We start from the raw sequence: 20,871 nt of genomic DNA on the forward strand, positions 1-20,871 counted from the left end.
GACCTTTCCGGTTGCTAGTCGAACGTGCTTGCAATTACACCACAAAAGCAATGGTTTGGAGGGAGAAAAGCTCCTAACATTCTCTCTTACTTTAAAGGCAGCTGACTGAGAAGCCAAGGCCTTGTGGCATCGAAATATCGTCCACCACAATTTTAGTTCGGGTGGCACTTGTGGAATCTAATAGGTCTTCTAACCAGGTAACATGAAAAGCCAGTGATGTGCTCGGGTGCGTGTCGAATTTCGAACCTTACGGCTACTGGCCGGAAGTGTTTCAAATTACAAAGGTATGCCGTAAGAAGAAAGAAATTATTTTATGCCATTATTTTCTGTCTCGAAAGTCGGGAGCTGTTGTGCTCTGTGTGCCGTCGAGTGCATTGCGAGTTGTAGCGTGGAGTTCCGAGAACGACCAAGCAGAGTCGGAAGCTGTACTGCTGCTTTGCAGTGAAGCTGTCTCCACCGTTATAGCCTGATAACCTGAAGGCTGTGTCGCTGATTGTTCCAGCATGTTTATTGTAGTTCTTCGACGAATGTGTAAATGTGTTATTGGAGCTGTCCTGATTAATATTGGCTAAATAAAGTGTGTTTCGATACTTCATCAAGTGTCGTATTTATTCATTCCAAATCTGTACGAACCCCGTATGAACGTGAAGGAAGAAAATAATGTAACAACTGGTGTCAGGAGTGGGGTTTGCGAGTGAATGCAGAGGAAAGCCATGGTGGAGAAAACGAAGACTTTGATGGATTTCTTAGCCGAGATAAAAATACCATCTCTAAAATGCAACTTCACCTAGTGATTTTTTTTTTCTTACAAATTGCATAAGTACACAATTTTTTTCCCTTGGGAGGGTTAAAAAAGTAAGGCTTGTTCCTTTATTGCAGTCAGGTACCAAACTTTAATCATAGTAAAGCTTATTGGAATTACAGTAAAATAATCAAGCATTCTTTTTAGAAATCCATACGAAGAATGATAAGAAATGTTTGCAATGCAGGGATGATAAGAAATGCTTGCAGTATTGGGATGATGAGAAATGATGTGGCTTGAAACAATATTTGGGATATATCACTTGCTAGAGGCTAAAGGGAAAGTACTATCTTTTCTGATGCCCTGTAAAACAAAGTGAATAGCATATGCTCTCAGATTTTTAAAAACATATGCCAATCCTGGCTAAGGCTTTCTGAAACTATTATTGGTATTATTAAGATAAGGATTCACTACAGCACCCTCCTCCCAAAAGAAGAAAAAATAGTGGGTGCAGGAAAACAAGACATCTGAGATCCCTATAAACCAGAATGTTGCCTGCAGACTAAGCTGAATATTTCGAGATTAGAAGAATATATTATTAATTGGTTACATGTAAGGGATCATAATAATTAATGTAGTTGTATATAGAATGTTTCTAAATTAATGTAGCAAGTCAATAAGAGTTGATAGAACACTCCAAAATAGTGAGTACATTCTGATGCAAGGGAGACAAGCATAAAACAAAGCTTTAATGAAGACAAATAAACATTAATAACTACTTGACATGGAAGTACTACAATCAAAATTGTATAAATTATAGAACAGTACAATGAACAAAAGATACAAATGAAATCATATGTAAAAACCAGTAACTAAAATATGCTTACAAAATCTTTTCAAATTGGCAACTACTCTGTATACAGGCCTTGGAGCATCGATGTAAGAATTTCTGTTTGGCTTAGAAAATATCGACCGTATAGTGGACTTCTGCAGCAGCTACTAAAAGTCTGGTAACAGAATTCCCATTGCACTCAATGGAAGTCTTATACATGAGAGATTTCTGATGTCCTGATAAAAATAATCAGAAGGTAGATCAGATGAGCATGGAGCCAAATTGATAGATCTCATTCAACCAATCCACCTGTCTACTATGCCATATTACCAGACTAGTGGATTGTTAATATGGCCTTGCTGCATCAGTGCAAGAATTTCTATTTGATCTAGAAAATATCGGCTGTATAATGGACTTCTGCAGCAGCTACTAAAAGTCTGGTAACTGAATTCCCATTGCATTCAGTGGAAGTCTTGTATACTGCGGGGGGAAAAAAAAAAAAAAAAAAAAAAGAGGAACATTCTATATCTCCTTTTTTTCGGGGTCGATTGACGAAATTCAACTTCCGTTTTTCATGTCATGAAAGCGTGACTTATTTGTACATTTGCCTTAGTCGGTACTGCCCATCTAAGAATGCTCTGATGAATAAGAGTGCAGTCAGATCATTGTTGGTTGTCTGTTGAGCAAAAAAAAAAAAAAAAAGTGAAATGCGCTTGCGAACTTTGTAAATGTAATATAAAATTTACAGTTTATGTAAAATGTGCATAATATAAAAGTTGAATATAAAATTTGCAGTATATATTGCTTGTCTTTTAATTTATGGAATGTAATGAATGATTTGATAATAATGATTCTTTTTCAGTTCCTGTGATTATACTATACATCCTCAAAGAGAAAATTTTGAAGTTTATCTACAGACTTTAGTTAGTCATGCTTTAGATCCAGATTTCATACCGGAAATTGTTAAAGAAAATGGTTTGTTGAAAACATATCTTCCCCCCCCCCATATTACAGAAGCTAGTGCATTAATTGTATTATAAATAGGCTAATTTTGAAGTTTGCACCATGAAGAAATGTTTCGATAATGTGTCTTTTAATATTCAGTTAAAAAAATAATTAGCATTTAAGTTATCGTAAGGCAGTCTTAGTATATGCAAACATTCTAAGACAAATAATAAGATTTTAAACACAAAAGGACAGATTTTAATGACTTCACCATTTTTCCCGAAGCAGACTTATCAATTTGAAAAGCACTGTCAGTAGCTTTGAACAATTTTCATATTTCAAATAATATCAAAAGGCCAATAGCCATATTAAATACCCAAATAATTATGTAAAATATATGTATATATTAGGAATATTCCTACTAAAATTCTTACATTTCAAGTTAAATTAAGAAAGCTGGTAAAGTAAAGGAATTACAAAAAAGTCTAAATAAATTCAAATTTACAAATTCATAATTTAAATAATATTATTTTTTTAATTTTAAAAAGTTTTAGAAACATTTTTGCAAGTATTAAATTGTAAAAGTTAAATCGGCATGGAAAAATTGCTTTACTAGTAATGGCCAGTAGTAGTGGATATGCATAAAATTGTGACAAAAATTGTTAATGATAATTAAAGCCATATAAAGAAAATTACTTTAAAATGAACAATTGAAAAGATAATTAAATAATACTGACTCTTCAGGGCGAATAAGCTTATTTCATACTCCTTCCAACCATTCAGACATCATGTTTCATCCTTGCTATACATAATCGTATTGAAAGTCGAAATTGAGGGTCTTGAATCACTTTTTAATATATTATGATGAATAAATTTCCTTTTACTTAAATGATTACTAGTTTAAAAGCAGAGGTAAGTTGTAAAATTAAAGTACTGAAAAGCAATAGCAAAACCTTTTTTTTTTTTTTTTTTTTTCATTACTTTCTTGATATTACTTTTGAAGAACTTAAAACTCCAGTTAGACAATTTAGCACATGTAAACTTGCACTTTAATTCTGTACACTAATTTTTCATTCAAACAGAGGTTACTTTCAGCAACCTCAATCCTGTCCACTTTAATTAAATGTAATGATTTGGGAATGATGCAGATAAATGTTGAAGCAGACATAGTAAATGCAGAATGATGAAGAAACTCTGAAGTCATATAAATGCAAGAAGATGTAGTCATAAAAGATTTAAATCGTATTTCTTTCATTGTAGTTAAACATTTTGCAGCCACAATTCACTAGGCACACTAATTGTTCTTGTTTTAGAACAGTTGTGCTTTAGATATAGTTGTAAAATATAGGAAAAAAACTTCAGCGTCTTAGTAAGAATTGAGGTACGCAATTATGCAGTATGGCAATTTATTAACAGAAAGTTTTTGTAAAAGTCATATGATGGCATTAATCTAGAAATGACATACTCCAGAAAAAATTACTATTTTTAGAATAGAGCAGAGAAGTACCCAAATTAAAAAGAGGAATCAAGGACTTGCTAATTAAAATTATACTTTATAGTTAAATATTTTTATTTTACACACACACATATATATATGTCATAATGAAAGCAATGGAAAAGACAGAACACTGTAGATGCGTGATTAGACTCATATTGAAGAAGAATTTTGATTGCGTAGTATGCTAGTAATGCTAACTTGGTAATATCTAAAGAACTTGGCAGTCGAGGCAGTTTTAATTCCATTTTTATTTGCAACTGATATTTGTGGCCACAATCATTGGCACTCTAGTCGTGCCTTTCCACAGAAGATTTACATTTTTGATATTGTTGAGATAAAAAACAAGCCAGCGAAATTACATCTTAGCACAGTAGAGAGCAAAAGCTAAAGTGCGTAGTTATGAAAGATGGAATCATGGCGAAGAGAAAAGTTTTGGTTTACAATTATTACGTCATCAGAGCTGCGTGGGCCATAGAGTGATCTAGAAATGATGCAATGCAGAGAAGTTATTACGATTTTAGAATAGAGAGGAAGAATTAATGTTTATAGTTATATTATAATTCTGATTCATATAATTTTATCTTACATATTCCCCCCTTCAAAAAGAAAAAGGCGTAGCAACAAAGAAGCCTTTTTAAAGAGAAAGAGTTAAAGCACTAGCAAATGTAAAAAAAGAAGAAAGAAAGAAAAAAACATAAATCATAAAATTTTTGTCCTGTAAAGTATAATTTATAAATATCAATTTTTATAAATAAATTTTTAATTTTTAGAGTCCTATTGAATTTTTCAGCATTTCAGTCCAAAAGTCTTTTTGTTTGAGAGTTCACATAATCATAATTCTTCAGGGAAGGTTCTTGTTATCACAGAATATCACAAAATAAACTTTTACATAATCATTACTTATAATTAAATGCACATAAATATTTATGATATTAATTTTCATATTGATAAATTATATTTTAATACCATATAATAATAGGAATAAGCTTCAGAAAATATGGTTTCACCGTTATTATCTTTCATTTACAATTCCTGTATTTTACCAACTGGAAGCCTCGCAATACTTCTAAACAAACATATTCATCAATAGGGCTGTCCTCTTGAGCTAACCAGTGTGTTCTCTGCACTGGTGGCCCAGGGTGCCTAGGCAGTTACTTGAAAAGGCCTCCGTTCCTTGCATTAAGGTAACTGGCCTTTGAGAACTGCACTAATACATTCCATAATAAAAAAATATAATAATATAAAAAAATTACACACTCATAAAATGAGAGCCTCCAACATTATCTTACTTCAAGAGGGTGAAGGGAACAACTGTACAGAGGTAATTACAGGCCTCTGCTTAGGAACCCAGAACTCCCTCGACATACACTATACTTAACATACAATCAACCCATAAATTTAACATGCATTTACCATAATTTCATATTACGTATCTGTAATAATTTAACTTATTTTTACACCTACTTCATTTTTAGAATAATTATAAAATTCGTATTCAAAATTCTCAACAAAATTTCAAAAACTTCAAAAACATAAAAACTTATCTTAATATCCTTCTCTATGAATAATTTAAATAGCTTAAAATTCATTACTTAATTTGCTCACACATAATTATGAAAAATTAGAAAAATTAATGAACAAGAATTTCAGATTTTCTCAAAACAAATTGCAGAAATTTTAACCAAAGCTGAAATGAAAACTATAGAATCCGCAGCACATTAAATAATTTAGTTCCTGAACTAGATCCACACAAATGTAATAATTTTTGAGCTGTTGAAAAAGCGGAAGTGCAAATAATTTTCTGTCTCACATACTTGCAAACACTAACTCAGATAGACCTTGAACCCGCTGTAATGCTTAATTCCTAAACGGTAATTCACTGATGATTTCCTTTTCACTAGGCATTCGAACTTCTCAATTTATCGAGAGATTACTTTCAATCTGTAAACACTACGCGTGATTATTTTTTTTGAAGCATTTGCAAAACACCACAGCAGAAGATTGATCTGTTATTTTTTAAACACTGAAAAAGCGAATTTGATGATTCACTTCTTTCACGTTATCTTGGATGTATCACAAAACGATGATTTGAAGAGCTGAACTAAATTTTCCATTGAGGTTTCAGGCTGCAGGAAAGGATCCTACCGGCTTAATTGTCATAATAAAAGCAAAGGAAAAGATGGAACACTGTAAATGCGTGATTAGACTCATATTGAAGAAGAATTTTGATTGCATAGTATGCTATTAATGCTAACTTGGTAATATCTAAAGAACTTGGCAGTCGAGGCAGTTTTAATTCCATTTTTATTTGCAACTGATATTTGTGGCCACAATCACTTGGCACTCTAGTCGTGCCTTTCCACAGAAGATTTACATTTTTGATGTTGTTGAGATAGAAAGCAAGCCAGCAAAATTACATCTTAGCACCGTAGAGAGCAAAAGTTGAAGTGCGTAATTATGAAAATGGAATCACGGCGAAGAGAAAAGTTTTGGTTTACAATTATTACGTCATCAGAGCTGCGCGGGCCATAAAGTGATCTAGAAATGACGCGATGCAGAGAAGTTATTACGATTTTAGAATAGAGAGAAAGAATTAATGTTTATAGTTATATTATAATTCTGATTCATATAATTTTATCTTACATATATATATATATATATGTATGTATGTATGTATGATATATGTGTGTGTTGTATTAAGGTTTAAGCTAATTTGAAGCTACTGACAGCATTTTTCAAATCAGTGAATTTGTCTTGGAGGAAATGGTGAAGGGGTTAAACCAAAATGTTTGCAATTGATATAAAAAGTAGTAAATACATATTTGTTCTTCCTTTCCATAGAAAAATGGAAGGCTATAAATGTAAATATATAGAACTAGAAAGAGAGAGGTTTTAGATGTAAAAATTTATACAGTCAAAAGTCATTAATTCGGATACCCATAATCCAGAATGATCTATAATCCGGACCTCAAAGCTAAAAACTTTCTGCGCATGCACCGCGTTGGGACATGCGCACAAGCGTTTTACGCGTGCACGTAAGATCTTGACTACTGCGCATATGCGTGTGCGCAAGTGCAGAATACGTTTTTGTTTGTGCGTTTAATGTATAACGGACGGTGTAAGCTAAAATTATCTAATTATGTATTTCAGTTAATGTTAATGATTGCGTTGTTCCTTAATCTTCGAATTGGATACCGCTTATTATTTTTTGCAGACTGTAAGAGCAATTTTATAAAAGTAAACTTGAACTTTCAATTATGTCAAATAGAATTTCCGATGCTGTAACTTCCAAAGGATCTACAAAACGAAAGTATGTTTCGATGTTCAACAAACAAAAAGTGGAATTGCTGCAAAAAATGGATAAAGACATGAAGAATGTGACAGAGAGGTTAGTGAAAACAAAAAAATTTCGATTGACAAGTTAGTCAGTATTCTCGGCACAGCAATTAACGGGACTTGAACAGCGGAACTTTGTAACTGAACAAGAAATTATGTCTGTTTATAGAATTAAAAAGAAAGTATTATCACATAAAACGAAGCAACTTAAAAAACTTACCTTGAAAGAAATGTTTAATAAAGTAAACAAATAAATATTAAGCTTTTTTTTTTTTTTTTTTTTTTTTTTTTGTAAATTTTGATACCCTTTAGATTATAATTGTTCTTTATTTCATAAATTGCGGTTTCATATTTCTAATTTTAGAATTTCTGCATGCCATCTTACGAGATTTAAACTGATGATCTATAATCCGGAATCGCCAAAGTCCCGACGAGTCCGGATTAATGACTTTTGACTGTATATTACTTTCAAAAAGTTTTTAAATATAAAAATTATTATGTTATTTAATGTAATGTAAAATTCAGCGATTGTAAGTACAAACGATTCAAATAGCTAGAGTGTTTGAATGAAATTGCTGCATAGCAATACTGTCAGAAATCTTCAGATGTTATTCAGAGATATGCGTATATATAAAAGTCAATGATCATATTTGTAATTATTGATATTTTATTTAATATTTTTTAATTTCAAAATTAAAACTTACCTGTGTTTGCTAAATCATTTATGTTTCTTTGGCCTTTCGTATTTTTTAAAGTTTTAATAAAACCTGTTCTATTTAATTAAATTAAAATTTTATTTAAATTATAGATTCTAAAAAATGTGTGAAACATATGATTTAGAAAATATATGCATTCTTTAATCATAATGAGAATTTAACTTATACTGTATTTTTTAGATTCAATTTATTTTGTTTAGTTATTGTTTTCAGTTAATTTTATGATAAATAAATTATCTATCATGTATGAAAAAAGTTTAATTTTTTTTTCATTATTTCATTTCCAGATGAATATTTCTTATCTCATTTACAAGCTATAGAAGAAATCACAACTGAAAAAAAGGGAACTTTACTTCAATGTGATAATTGGAGTTCTCAGTTATTAAACTCTGTCAGAATGTATCCTTACGTTAGTGTAAGCATGAGCAAAGATGGTGAAAAAAATTTATGTCAGGTATTGTATTATTATTAAAATATAATTTTTCTGTTTTGGATAAATAATGTAAATAATTGGTAAGATACTGTAAGGATAAAACTATGGCATTTAAGATAAATCAAAGCAAAGTTTAATTGTTCAGTACCTCTTGTCTGTGATATATCAGTACTGTATTAGGCTTCATTCCAGGATAAAACAAATTATTTTCATTTAAAAAAAAAAAAACTTCACCCCTCATTAGCAAATAACAAAGAACAAAGTTATTTATCAGTCTTCTGTCTGCAACATGTAATTTGGATTCTGGATAACTAATAATGCTAAGTGGAATTCTGTTTTTTTTTAATTTAATTTTTTAACTTTTCAATTTATTTTATTTTTCATTTTAATGGTTGTTATCTTTAATGTCCTTAAACATAGGCTGTGAAAGAAATCTGTTTTCAGAAAAAATTGTACATTTAAACATGGTTTATTGTCCCAAAATTAAATTTGCTATGCTATTGTTTGAAATAACTGATGAGAATTTGATTTTGAAAACTAAAAGTTATTATTCCAGGTAGTTTAAATCAGAAATGTTACCTTCACCTGTTCAGGATTAATGTCATGTAGGTGCAATACAATTCCACTCTTACGAGCCCATTGTCGCATATATGTAACATAAAAAATGGAACAATTTTTTTGAATTTTTAAATGCCAGTAGAATGGTGCTAAATGGTAATGGTTTTTCACATCGGTTAAGTCATATGGCTTTTGACCTTCATGTATGAACATCAGTTTCTGTTCTGTGCTTCTGGTTTTGATAGAATTTTTTTTGTTTGTTTGTTTGTCTGTGTGTGTGTGTGTGTGTTCGCCTAGGGTGTAAATTGAGGACGGAAATATGTATACATACCTTCTGACCGAGGACTTTTGAAGAACCGAGGACATCCTCGGTTGAAAATATTTCCAGAATCGCAATCAGGGACCTCGGATCCATGTAGAAACCAATTATGAGCCAAATCTGAGCTATGTCCTTGGTATGAATATAAGTAGTTTATTTCTGTGTAAAACTGTGTATGGGCTGTGCATCTTTGTGCAAAAATTGGGGCCACGCTTCCATGCCAGAAAAAGCTAGTTCTCCTTACTGCTGTTCGAAGTGAACATGTGCATTCCAAATATGGTCAGAATACTATCTAGTCCTTGTTAATGCGGTGTCGGATTAAGGACGAGTGTGTTTTTGATTAACCTTATTTGGTCATTTCACTACAGTCCTCGGTTCTGCAGTATCGAGGCAAGGTTTGTGTGTTTCCATTTCCTCCATATATGGTCATAATACAATATATTACACACGCGCTTTCTGAGAGTTTTATTTACGATAACACCGAGGACTGCTAAAAGAAATTTAAATGATAATTATTATAACTTTCATGGTTACGGAAAAGGAATAAAGACTTATCTGATGGATCTTCATTTTTTAGAAATTTACAACACACTGTATCCAAAACGTGTGAAGAATCGTTTTCGTAGATTTGATTTTCAGTTTGCAGGAATGGAAATTGTGATAACTTACTTTTAAACTTCTATTTTAACTTAAATGAGGATAAAAATAATGTTAAAGTACTAATAATGTTTCCTTTTCTGTCAGATATTTATCAAATAATGTGAATTTACATCAAAGAATACTGTGAAAATGTTTCGAATTATTGAAGAAATAGCAGTGAGTAAATTTTAGAGGCAGTAATTCCATTTGAGAGTCACCAATATTTTTGAAAGCACATTATAATTGTTGGATGATTGATTGATAATAATGAATCAATATTAATAATCAAACATCATTTCTTTAAGAAAACTAATTCTGCAGAATTTAAAAATCATCTGGAACTATGGGTGGTTTTTCTAAACGAGGTTAATCGCATTCTCTAAACTGGAGAGTTTTCCCTCTCTAAAATACAGATCTAGACAAACTGGAAGATAAAAATACCAATGTGATAAAGATAAGGTTGGAAGATAAAATACCAATGTAAAATTTAAAATTCGGTAAAACAGCAGCATTAGTCTGGCATATGTTTTCAATAAAACCCTATCGATTTGGAGGAGGACCAGAAACAGGGCTGTCTTCTTCAGGAAACGCATTTTTTTCTCCTAACGAAAAGGGACCTGAGACCGATAGAGTTCTGTTGGAAATCTATTCCAAACTATGGTTGTTGCTTTGCCTAATTTCAAATCGAGTAAAATTTCAATTGCTATCCGAACATGCTGTCGTAACACTAACATATTTCGAGTAGAAGTGGTACAAAAACGACGTTGTTTATATAACTTCAAGAATGGAAAAAATAATATGGTGCAATTATAAGATGAATTTGGTACCAGCTGTGGACGTCCAAGCCTCTAGCAACAAAACGGTCAATAAGTGGGATGCAGATCGCCGTTTAGATAATTTTATAAAGAACTACCGTATTTTGCTCAGTAAATTTACCTTTCTTCTTTAATAATTACTTTATACTAAATGCGATAGAATGTTTCATCATCAAATTATTCTATGTATCTCAGTTTTCTAGCAGCGAGATTCAAAATTAAACTCTCGACCATCACTTTACTGAATGACAGTTACATTATGAAATTCTGCACAAAAAGGTAATCTAAAATTTTTATTTACCTAACAGGACAAAATTCTACCCATGCTTCGTGTTATAGTTATAAACTAACTTCTACTATGGCACTAATTGCTATTGTAATCTAATTTACAAATATTATTTAATTTGCTATTTTTTAACTTATTAAGATGAATATGTTTCTCTCATAATGTAGAGACATTAGGATATTTGGAAGCAGAAGGCGGGAAACATGAGCAATGCCCTCACCGGGACTCGAACCTCGGATCTCTCGAATACGCACCGAATATGCTGACCATTACACCACGAAGGCATGGTAAGAAGGCGAAAGAAATACTTTATATACCTCCCTTTTAAAGGGCGGCTGGGGATTAGGGACGCAATTGCCAAATTCTGGTGGTGAAGAATCATCATCCACGACCTTTTTTAGTCTGGGCACCACCGTGGAGTCATTAGGTTATTTCGAAGCAAGGAAATCAAAGAAATGAGCAATGCTTTCACTGGGACTCGAACCTCTGACTTCTTCAATACGCGCCAAGTGTGATGACCATTACAGCACGAAGGCATGCTGGAAGGCGGAAGAAATACATTATAACAGAAATAGGTTATTTTCTTTACTTAACCTCCTTATTTTTAATCCATATTGAGACAACTTACTTTCATCACATAGTAGAGGCATTAGGTTTTTTTTGAAGCAAGGAGAGATGAAAAATGGTCAACGCCTTCGCTGGGACTCGAACCATGGGCCTCTTGAATACGCGCCGAGCATGCTGACCACTACACTACGAAGGCGTGAGAAATGCCTTATAACATTTCAACGTCTGTTAAATTTTTTCAACGTTAATTTTTTAATTTTATATAAAAAAGCGAAGCATTTTTTACTTTCTTTGGTACTTTTTAATAATGCATAATATTATTATATAAACAGAGTAATCTTCATGCCGTGCTTTGTTTCCCTGGAATACAAAAGGCTAAATATTTAACTCAACATTATTAGTAGGTACATTTTGTTTATAACGTTCCATTCAGTAAATTTTTTCATTTCTTATATTTGTGGGCAAAAGCTGTATTTCAGTAAAATTTTAATAGGTGAAAAGATAACATACACTAGTATTTGCTTAAATCAATATTAAATTTTGATCGGAGATGTATTTTCATTTCATTTTAATTGTTCCCGGCAGAAGAAATATTTTCTTGAATTTTTAAATATGTATGCAGGGTTGCCACGCTACCTGGAAAACCGGGAGAACCGGGAAAAGTCAGGGAATTCGAAAATTGACCAAAATATTCAGGGAAAAGTCAGGGAATTTAAGTATTTTTGTCAAAATCTGGAAAAGTCAGGGAAGTTCATACAACGATCCTAGCCAAAAAAAGCGATTTTTGCGCCGACGTCGGAAGAGGTAACTTTTTTGGCGAATTATGTATCACGTGAGTGTCATTCGGGTAGCTGGCATAGAGCCAATTTTCGCAGCTCCAATTTGATTGTCTTTTAGAAAGGCAAAGCAACTTTTGGTTTCCAGTATTCTCGAGAATCGCATGCGCAGTGCATGAACTAAAGAAAGTACCTGTTCTCGTATAAAACAAAATGGGTTTAATCCTAGTATACGGTACCATGGAGGTTAGAATCAAAGAATATGTATTGTAAAGAAGGAAAACCTCTCTGCAACAGACGTGGCTGTGGCTCCGTTCCATCATAGAGGGAAACAGCTGTGCATGTCTGATATATCTGTTGCCAAAGCTCGAAACCGGTGTCGAAGTTCGAAGGTCACGTTATCAAGAGTTCATAAAATGAATATCGTTTAAAATTTCTTTAACCACTTGCGCTAAAAACACGTGCCACGCACGTCAAGATGCTTTTGTCTCACACCGCGAGCGACGTGAACACCACGTCGATAAGCATTTATCGCAAAAATGAAAATAACGCGGTGCACACGACGGCACCGCAACCGTGAAGTTTAGTTTTAGCGCAAGTGGTTAAACTCTAAAGGAAAAGAAAATATTTTTTGGCGCAAGTAAATTAATTCATGGATTAGTTATTTTCATGGGAAAAAAAAACTACGAAAATCCGTTTTTAAAATTATTGCAAAAAGTCCAAGAAGAAACGTCCTATGATAAAACGTTTCTTTTTGGATTTTTCGCAATAATTTAAAAATGGATTTTCGTAGTTTTCTTTTTGTCAAAGAGTGTTTCTTCTTAACACGTGTTTCTCAATTTCCTGTACACATCGCGGAGAGGGAAATTATGGCCGCCAGGTTACGTCGCCAAAACCCTTGGCAAATTTTCCTTCCGCATTCTAGCGGCGTAATAGCATTTTACTTGTATGGAACCTTTTCTTCTTTCTTTGCATAGACATTCTTTGGTTAGAATAATAATGGGATTTGGCGACATCTTGATGCGCAGTAAACGGGTCATTTTGGTCTTGGCGACAATTTTCAAAATCGTGCCAAAGCCTTACCGTATACTAGAATTTTACCGCAAAATCTTTTTAAACCTTTTTTTCTTTTTAATAAATACCTTGTCATTTTGCAGTAAAATAAAAAAATATTTATCAGTCATCTAGGCTAGCCATGTTATATAACTATATTCGCTAAAATATCGTTGATTATTCTAATTCAATTTTTAAGTAATTATTTTTGTGTTATTCATATAATTTAATGTTGCTTCTTCCCTCTAAATTTATTTATTATTAGTAAATAATATTTCCAAATTTCAGGAAATTTTCTCTGGCATAATCCTGAAATTAATTCTAGCAGTATGATGACATACCATCACGAAATTTAATGCACATATTTTTTCCTTATGTATGCTGCGAAATAAATATAAAATACCTCAATTTATTAAAATAGATTTCTTTCTTTCATTTAGCTGCAGAATGTCTGCAAAAAAAGCCTTATTTTATTCCAGATTGGGAAGATTCTAATCTCAATCTTCAGTGGAGAAAACAACAACTATTATATGTGTGTTTTCAAGTGTTAAGGTGCCTTTTAAGAACATACCTCACGCAAATTAAATTTACCTAAAATCTAACCTAACTATTTACAATTGCGTTGTGATTTATAAGGACCGGATTAGCGTCGTGTTGAACTGGTGATGATCGTGAGTAATAATTAAATAAAACATACATTTGTTATCCAATACATATATCTTAAATTTTATTAAGTTTCTTAAGTGGAAAACTAAACAAAATTATCAAACAAAGTATACCAAGAATAATTAAGAATAAATGTCCTCTGGGATTTATTGAATAATTAAGTGAATTTGCTACACAATACAAGTAATACCATAATTAATTTACCTCTTAGCACAGCCAACGTACATTACGCGGATAGACTGGAATTTTCATGAAACACACCTGGAAAACCTGGAAAAGTCAGGGAATTTCATTCTCCTGTTTGAGTGGCAACCCTGTGTATGTCTGTTTGAAATTTTTATATTATTTATTAGCTATTTATTAAATCTGCTGCTGAAGTATTTTTTCAAGCTATGCTTCTCTAACAGTATTTCTGCTGTCTCCGAGTTATCACCGTGGTTACAATAAGAATGCGAGCCAAAGTCATAAATTAAAAGTTCACTCCTGCTTGGTTACAATTAAAGCTTTTGTCTCCACAATAATGTTAGCATATAAGCGTCCTGTCTTATACTATTACATTTCTCTTAAACAAAACACTTTGTTGTGTTCTTCAAATAGTCATGATAAAGTCCCTTATCGTCATTGAAAAGCAAATGGCCTAGGAGTTGCTGTGGCCTTCGACAGAAACAAGCAGCAATAGTGAGTATCTTTCACTACAATAGAAGTTATTAACTTAAGCTAGCAATCAGATCGAGAAACGTGAAAATCTAGCTATGCTTCACCAGGATTTCAAACACAAGCTTATATGTTAGCTGAACGTACTATCTGTTGTAAAAGGTCACAAAGTGAGAAAGTCGATAATAAATTGCAATAATAAATTGCACATCTTTTAATACTCTACGTTATTTTTATCCCTTAGGTCACTGTACCTAAAGCTTTGGTCCCAAAATATTCCCCCATTAGCAATAACAAATTTTCCTTTTTCATTATTAATCTAGAGCTTTATATTATATCGGAAAGTTGCTTAAAATTGTGCAAATTATATGACTTTTTTTAATCATCAGTATTGAATTTTAGAGAAAATTAATATTTCTAATTTCAGTTTAAGCAATACAGCAAAATACTTGACGCGTTTTTATCAAATTTCTGACTGCATTTCGAGTGGTGCAATGTCTCTGATTTTATTTATCTCTAGAATATGAACTGAGCTTCCATATTAAGAATTAGAGGATATTTTCATTCGCATGTATGTGAATGCTGCAACTTTTGAACTTTGAATAAAAGCATTTCATGTCGAACTGTTTATATTAAAAGCGAAGTATTAATAACACATACACTACATGCTACTGCTTTAAAAACTGCTTATTTAAGCGACTTTTTTTATCGAAATAACTGGTAGTGTTTGCATGATTCATTTGTCAGAATCTCAGAGAAACTAATATGGATTGTGAAAAAGTGAAGCTCCAGAAAAAGATGCGAGACAAGAAAATTGTCCCTCGTTTTGAGTTCGAGATGAGTTTCAAGTTTAGCTTATAAGGTTATAAGGTATTTCTCCCACTTTCTTAGCGTCCCTTTGTGGTGTAATGGTTCTGCACTCTGGGCCGGTATTCCTGAAGTCCTTGGTTTGATTCCCGGTGAAGGCGTTGCTAATTTTTCATCTTGCCTACTTCAAAAAAAAAAAAAAAAAAAACCTAATGACTCTACAGTTGCACCCGAACTAAAAGGGTGTTGGATGAGGTTTCTCCACAGCCAGGATTTGGCGAATGATTCCCCTGAAAACCCCAGTCGCCCTTTTAAAAGGGGAGTATATAAGGTATTTCTCCCTCTTTCCTAGTGTCCCTTCATGGTGTAGTTGTTCTGCACACTGGGCCAGTATTCCAAAGGTCCGTGGTTCGATTCCCGGCGAAGGCGTTGTTAAGTTTTCATCGTGCCTACTTCCAAAAATACCTAATGTCTCTACAAGGTTTGTTTCTTGAGAAAAATATTTTCCTCTTTGGCATACGGTATGCGTTTAATATCACACAGTATGTTGTTGATTTTTCCGTTAAATCCTATGTGATATATCTGACTTCGAATCTAAAATTTTCTGAAGAACACAAAAACCTTGTCTAAAACTTAAAGGTTTATTTAACTGGAACTTCAACACTGATGAAAACTTAACATCATAAACAAAAACTTAACATCTTGGGTGGAAAACATTCAAAGTGCTTTAAAGTAACAGCTATGCCGGCACAGTGAAGAACACTTTCTTTTAAAAGACAGAATCCATCTAGCCCTTTCGGCATATATCTCCATGCGCTGGATTCAGACTTCCGCTCCTACGTGTTTTGGACTTAAACGACCGGACTGGATCAGGACCGGAACAAGACGGGAACCGGAACAAGACAGGAACCGGAATAAGACAGGAACAGGAACAAGACGGGAACCGGAGTCTCTCATCCCCTGGCTTCTCCCCCGGGCAGGTCTATTCTGGCTCGAACTAAAATGAAGTGCGGTGCTACTAAGCAAAGCACCTCCTTTTATTGACGGCGGTTGCCGTTACTACAGGCGATTATGCAAATATTTAACATCCTTCCACCTAAGGAGGAAAAAAAAAAAAAAAAAAGTGAACTTTCACAACAAAGTAAAACAATTGTAACGAGCCTTAATATGCCAGTCTGTCTGGTGGAGTTACAGTTCTACCAGATCGTGTTACAGGTCTCACAGATTTATCATCTATGTTGAGTTTAAGTTTAGACAACGAATCTTGTTTTTCATTCTGCAGCTTCACGGGTACATCGAAGAAACACTTCTGTAGATAGAGAAGTCAGCAACTCCAAATGGACCGCTCTATAAATGGCACATGTAAAAACACAAATCCATGCCTTTTCTTTGTTTCTCAGCAATAAAGGACCACAAAGGTCTATACCCGTTACTTGAAATACTGCTGAAACATTTACTCGCTCTATTGGCGGTGGGGCGGATATGTGGTCAACAGGTACAGCAGAATATCTCTTGCAAGTAATGCATTTACTCAAAACAGAACGCACAGTTCTTCTGCCAGATAACAACCAAAACCTTTCCCTTAAGGTATTCAGTATATATTGTACACCTGCATGTACTTTCCTTTTATGTTCTTCCATAATTAAATTTCTAACTAATGGATGTTCTCCTGGTAATATTATAGGTGTTCTAAACTCTAACGGGCCATCTCTTCGAAACGCACCAGTTTTAATTCTTAGAATTCCCGCATCATAAAATAGACTAAGAGTTCGTAAGCATGTGTCTTCTATATCCTGAAAAGATTCTGATTGAATCAAGCGAATAACAACCTTTTCTGCAAAATCAATTTCATCAACAGTGAGTTCACCTTTCCTTTTTTTCATATTTCTGCAATTAAAGAAAAATCGTTGAATCCAGCCAACAACTCTGTTTTTCGATAGCTAGAAAATCGCTCACTCAAACTAAACCTTTCAGTAGACACTAGAGATGAAACCACCGTCTTTTTTTTCTTGCTGGCTATTTCCGCTTCATGAGTTATAAATTCGGCACTCGGCCAATTTTCTTGGGATTTTAAAAGCCAGCTCGGACCCTCCCACCATTTTGACCGGGAGAGTTGGCGAACTGAACACCCTCTACTTGGAAGATCTGCAGGGTTAAGGTGACCAGGTATATGCCTCCAATCCTCCACACGTGTCAAAAGCCTTATTTCCTGTACTCTATTTTGTACAAATGTCCCCCATGGTTCTTCCCTTTTTATCCATGCAAGGACAGTAGTTGAATCTGTCCAGAAAAATGTACTTTTGGCCTCAAAGTCTTTTAGAACGTCTGCAGCAAGACGAGATGCAATAGTTGCTGCTAACAATTCTAATCTTACAATAGTCGTTTCCTTTTTACCACAAGGGGAAACTCTAGACCTAGCCTGAAGCAACTGTACTTTAACTGATTCAGGTTCTTCTACACGAATGAAAACTACTGCCGCATCCGCTGCTTGACTGGCGTCACAGAAAACGTATTGAACGTTGTTTTGGCTGATATCGTATCCACCTTGGAATTTTAATGTTTTGCAAAAGAGAAATGTCTTTTACCCATTTCAAGAATTTACTTTTAATTTCAGTGTTAACTTCTTTGTCCCATTTTACTTTTGTTTCCCATGTACGCTGTAATAACATCTTAGGTAATATAAGGACTGGACATGTTATACCGATGGGATCAAATACTTTATGGGCTATTGCCAAAATACTTCTTTTCGTAACTTTCTCGAAACAAAGATTTTGTAAATTAGTAACATTTGTTTGAAGAGTATCGCCTTGTCTTTTCCATAACAAACCTAATACATTCACAATAGTTTCGGTTTCTAAACTACAGTCGGTATATTCCCAACCCCGTAATTCAAATTTTCGTTCTGCTATAACATATGAAGATACTTTCATGAAGTGCTGTAATTCATCTTCACTTCCGACACTTGTTACACATTATCAACATAGAAACTATTCATTAATTTAACAATAATGTTGGAAGGATATTTTACATCTGCATCATTTTTCTCTAAAATTGAATTTAGGTGATATTTAATAACAACTCCAAGTAAAAATGGACTACTGGTTACACCAAATACGACTCGACAATGACGAAAATGCTTCAAGCCATCTTCACCCTTTATCCAAAGAAATTGTAGGAAGTTTCTGTCACTAGAATTCAGGCAAATTTGTAGAAAGGCCTTACGAATATCAGAAATCACCCCTATTTTTTCTTGGCGAAATCTATTTAAGATTGTAGGAATAAATGCAGTAAGGTTTAATCCCTTTTCAAGACAATCGCTGAGACTCGGAGAACCCTTTGCTTTAGACGAAGCATCAAATACTGGCCGTAACTTCATAGTACTATGTTCCTTAACAACACGTCTATGTGGCAAATTATGATGGGGTAAATCCAATTCATTTACGGGTACTTCCTCTATTATGCCCTATTTGAGCCATTCTTGGAATATATTTTCATACTCTTGGCGAAGATTATCCAGTTCAAGTTGCCTAATCGTACCGTGCAACCTTTGTACCAGAAGTAAGATCTTTTAGTTTACTTTCCATAAGTCTCCACCTATCAAAATATAATTCAGATTCATCTATTTCCTTAATAAGTAAAGTCTCATCTGTAATTTCTTTAAACATTAATTCTCGTATTTTCATTTCAATATCAAACAAACTTTAGCTTTCTCGGCAATAACTTTTATTTTAATTAATTTTTCTTCCTGATTAAATTTAGTTTCTTCATTGTCAAATTCATTACACGCTTTGCTAAATAGTCTTCTATATTGAGTTCGTGCTAACTTTAAGGCTTCCATGATTAAAAATAAAAAAGTCGCTTACCTTGCGGACAATATCCTGTCGCTTGGCGCCAAATGTTGATTTTTCCGTTAAATCCTATGTGATATATCTGACTTTGAATCTAAAATTTTCTGAAGAACACAAAAACCTTGTCTAAAACTTAAAGGTTTATTTAACTGGAACTTTAACACTGATGAAAACTTAACATCATAAACAAAAACTTAACATCTTGGGTGGAAAACATTCAAAATGCTTTAAAGTAACAGCTGTGCTGGCACGGTGAAGAACACTTTCTTTTAAAAGACAGAATCCATCTAGCCCTTTCAGCATATATCTCCATTCGCAGGATTCAGACTTCCACTCCTACGTGTTTTGGACTTAAACGGCCGGACTGGAACTAAAACAGGACTGGATCCGGAACAAGACGGGAACCGGAATCTCTCATCCCCTGGCTTCTCCCCCGGGCAGGTCTATTCTGGCTCGAACTAAAATGAACTGAGGTGCCACTAAGGAAAGCACCTCCCTTATTGACAGCGGTTGCCGTTACTACAGGCGATTATGCAAATATTTAACAGTATGTTTTATCTACTCAAAAGTAGGGATTAATTCATATTAGTTTCCTATATTTCAAATTTTATTTCTGAATAAGTGTGCAACTAGAATATGGTTGTTGATAGAGCTGGATATTTAACGTTAAAAGCGATCAAAATCACCTTTATGATTCTTTTCAATAATTATATTCTGTAAAGTTTAATCCAATTCTCTTTTATTTGTCTTAAATATAGATATTTCATGAAATAATTTTAATTGGTAATTTGTAAACAACAGATTTTATTAAAATATTCATTAGTTACAATTCTGGTTTCCTAAGCAAATTCCCTCTTTAATTTTTCTCTGTTGAAAGGCAAAACTCTCAAAATGTCCAAACTCAGATTTGATTAAAAGCGACTAAAAACTCAAGATATAAATCGCTAACTGCATGCATATTTAACATGAATAATTTTATTATTTTAATTGTCTCATTGGAATAATGAAGGTGTTATTTACATCGTTAGGACTTCAGACAAACTTTGAAGGCCTCAATAAAAGTGCTTGCTCATAATTCGTAAAATGGTTTCGGTTAAGCGGATTATGGAAACGGCCACTAGAGCTGTATACCAAACAAAAGAGATGCCTTTGTGGAGGACTTTCGAATGGAAATGAATTGTATACATGTTACATATGGGGAAAACCATGAAAACACCTACGCAGCCATTTAAAAAAACGTGGTGTTTAATCAAAAAGTTCAAATTAAATCTGAGGTATTAATTTATTCAATAGCTATCTTTTTTTTAAAATTGTTCTCTTATTTAAATGTACTAAGTTAGAGGGCAAAATGATCTCTCAGGGGTATACCTGAAGCAGTATT

The 20,871-nt window shown here is 33.4% G+C and overlaps 1 protein-coding gene across 1 annotated transcript in view; it reads left to right on the forward strand.

Moving 5' to 3' along the window:
• The window catches only part of LOC118194383 (uncharacterized), a 100,237-nt gene that overhangs the window by 39,400 nt on the left and 39,966 nt on the right, over positions 1-20,871 (forward strand). Inside the window, exons 7-8 of the mRNA XM_035365531.2 lie at positions 2,437-2,549; positions 8,357-8,523. Coding sequence (XP_035221422.1) covers positions 2,437-2,549; positions 8,357-8,523 — 280 coding nt within the window. The remainder of the gene's footprint in view (positions 1-2,436; positions 2,550-8,356; positions 8,524-20,871) is intronic.

The sequence above is a fragment of the Stegodyphus dumicola genome, chromosome 2 (genome assembly GCF_044657685.1).
Source record: "Stegodyphus dumicola isolate Sdum_Otavi_A_Nest chromosome 2, ASM4465768v1".
NCBI classification, from domain to species: domain Eukaryota; kingdom Metazoa; phylum Arthropoda; class Arachnida; order Araneae; family Eresidae; genus Stegodyphus; species Stegodyphus dumicola.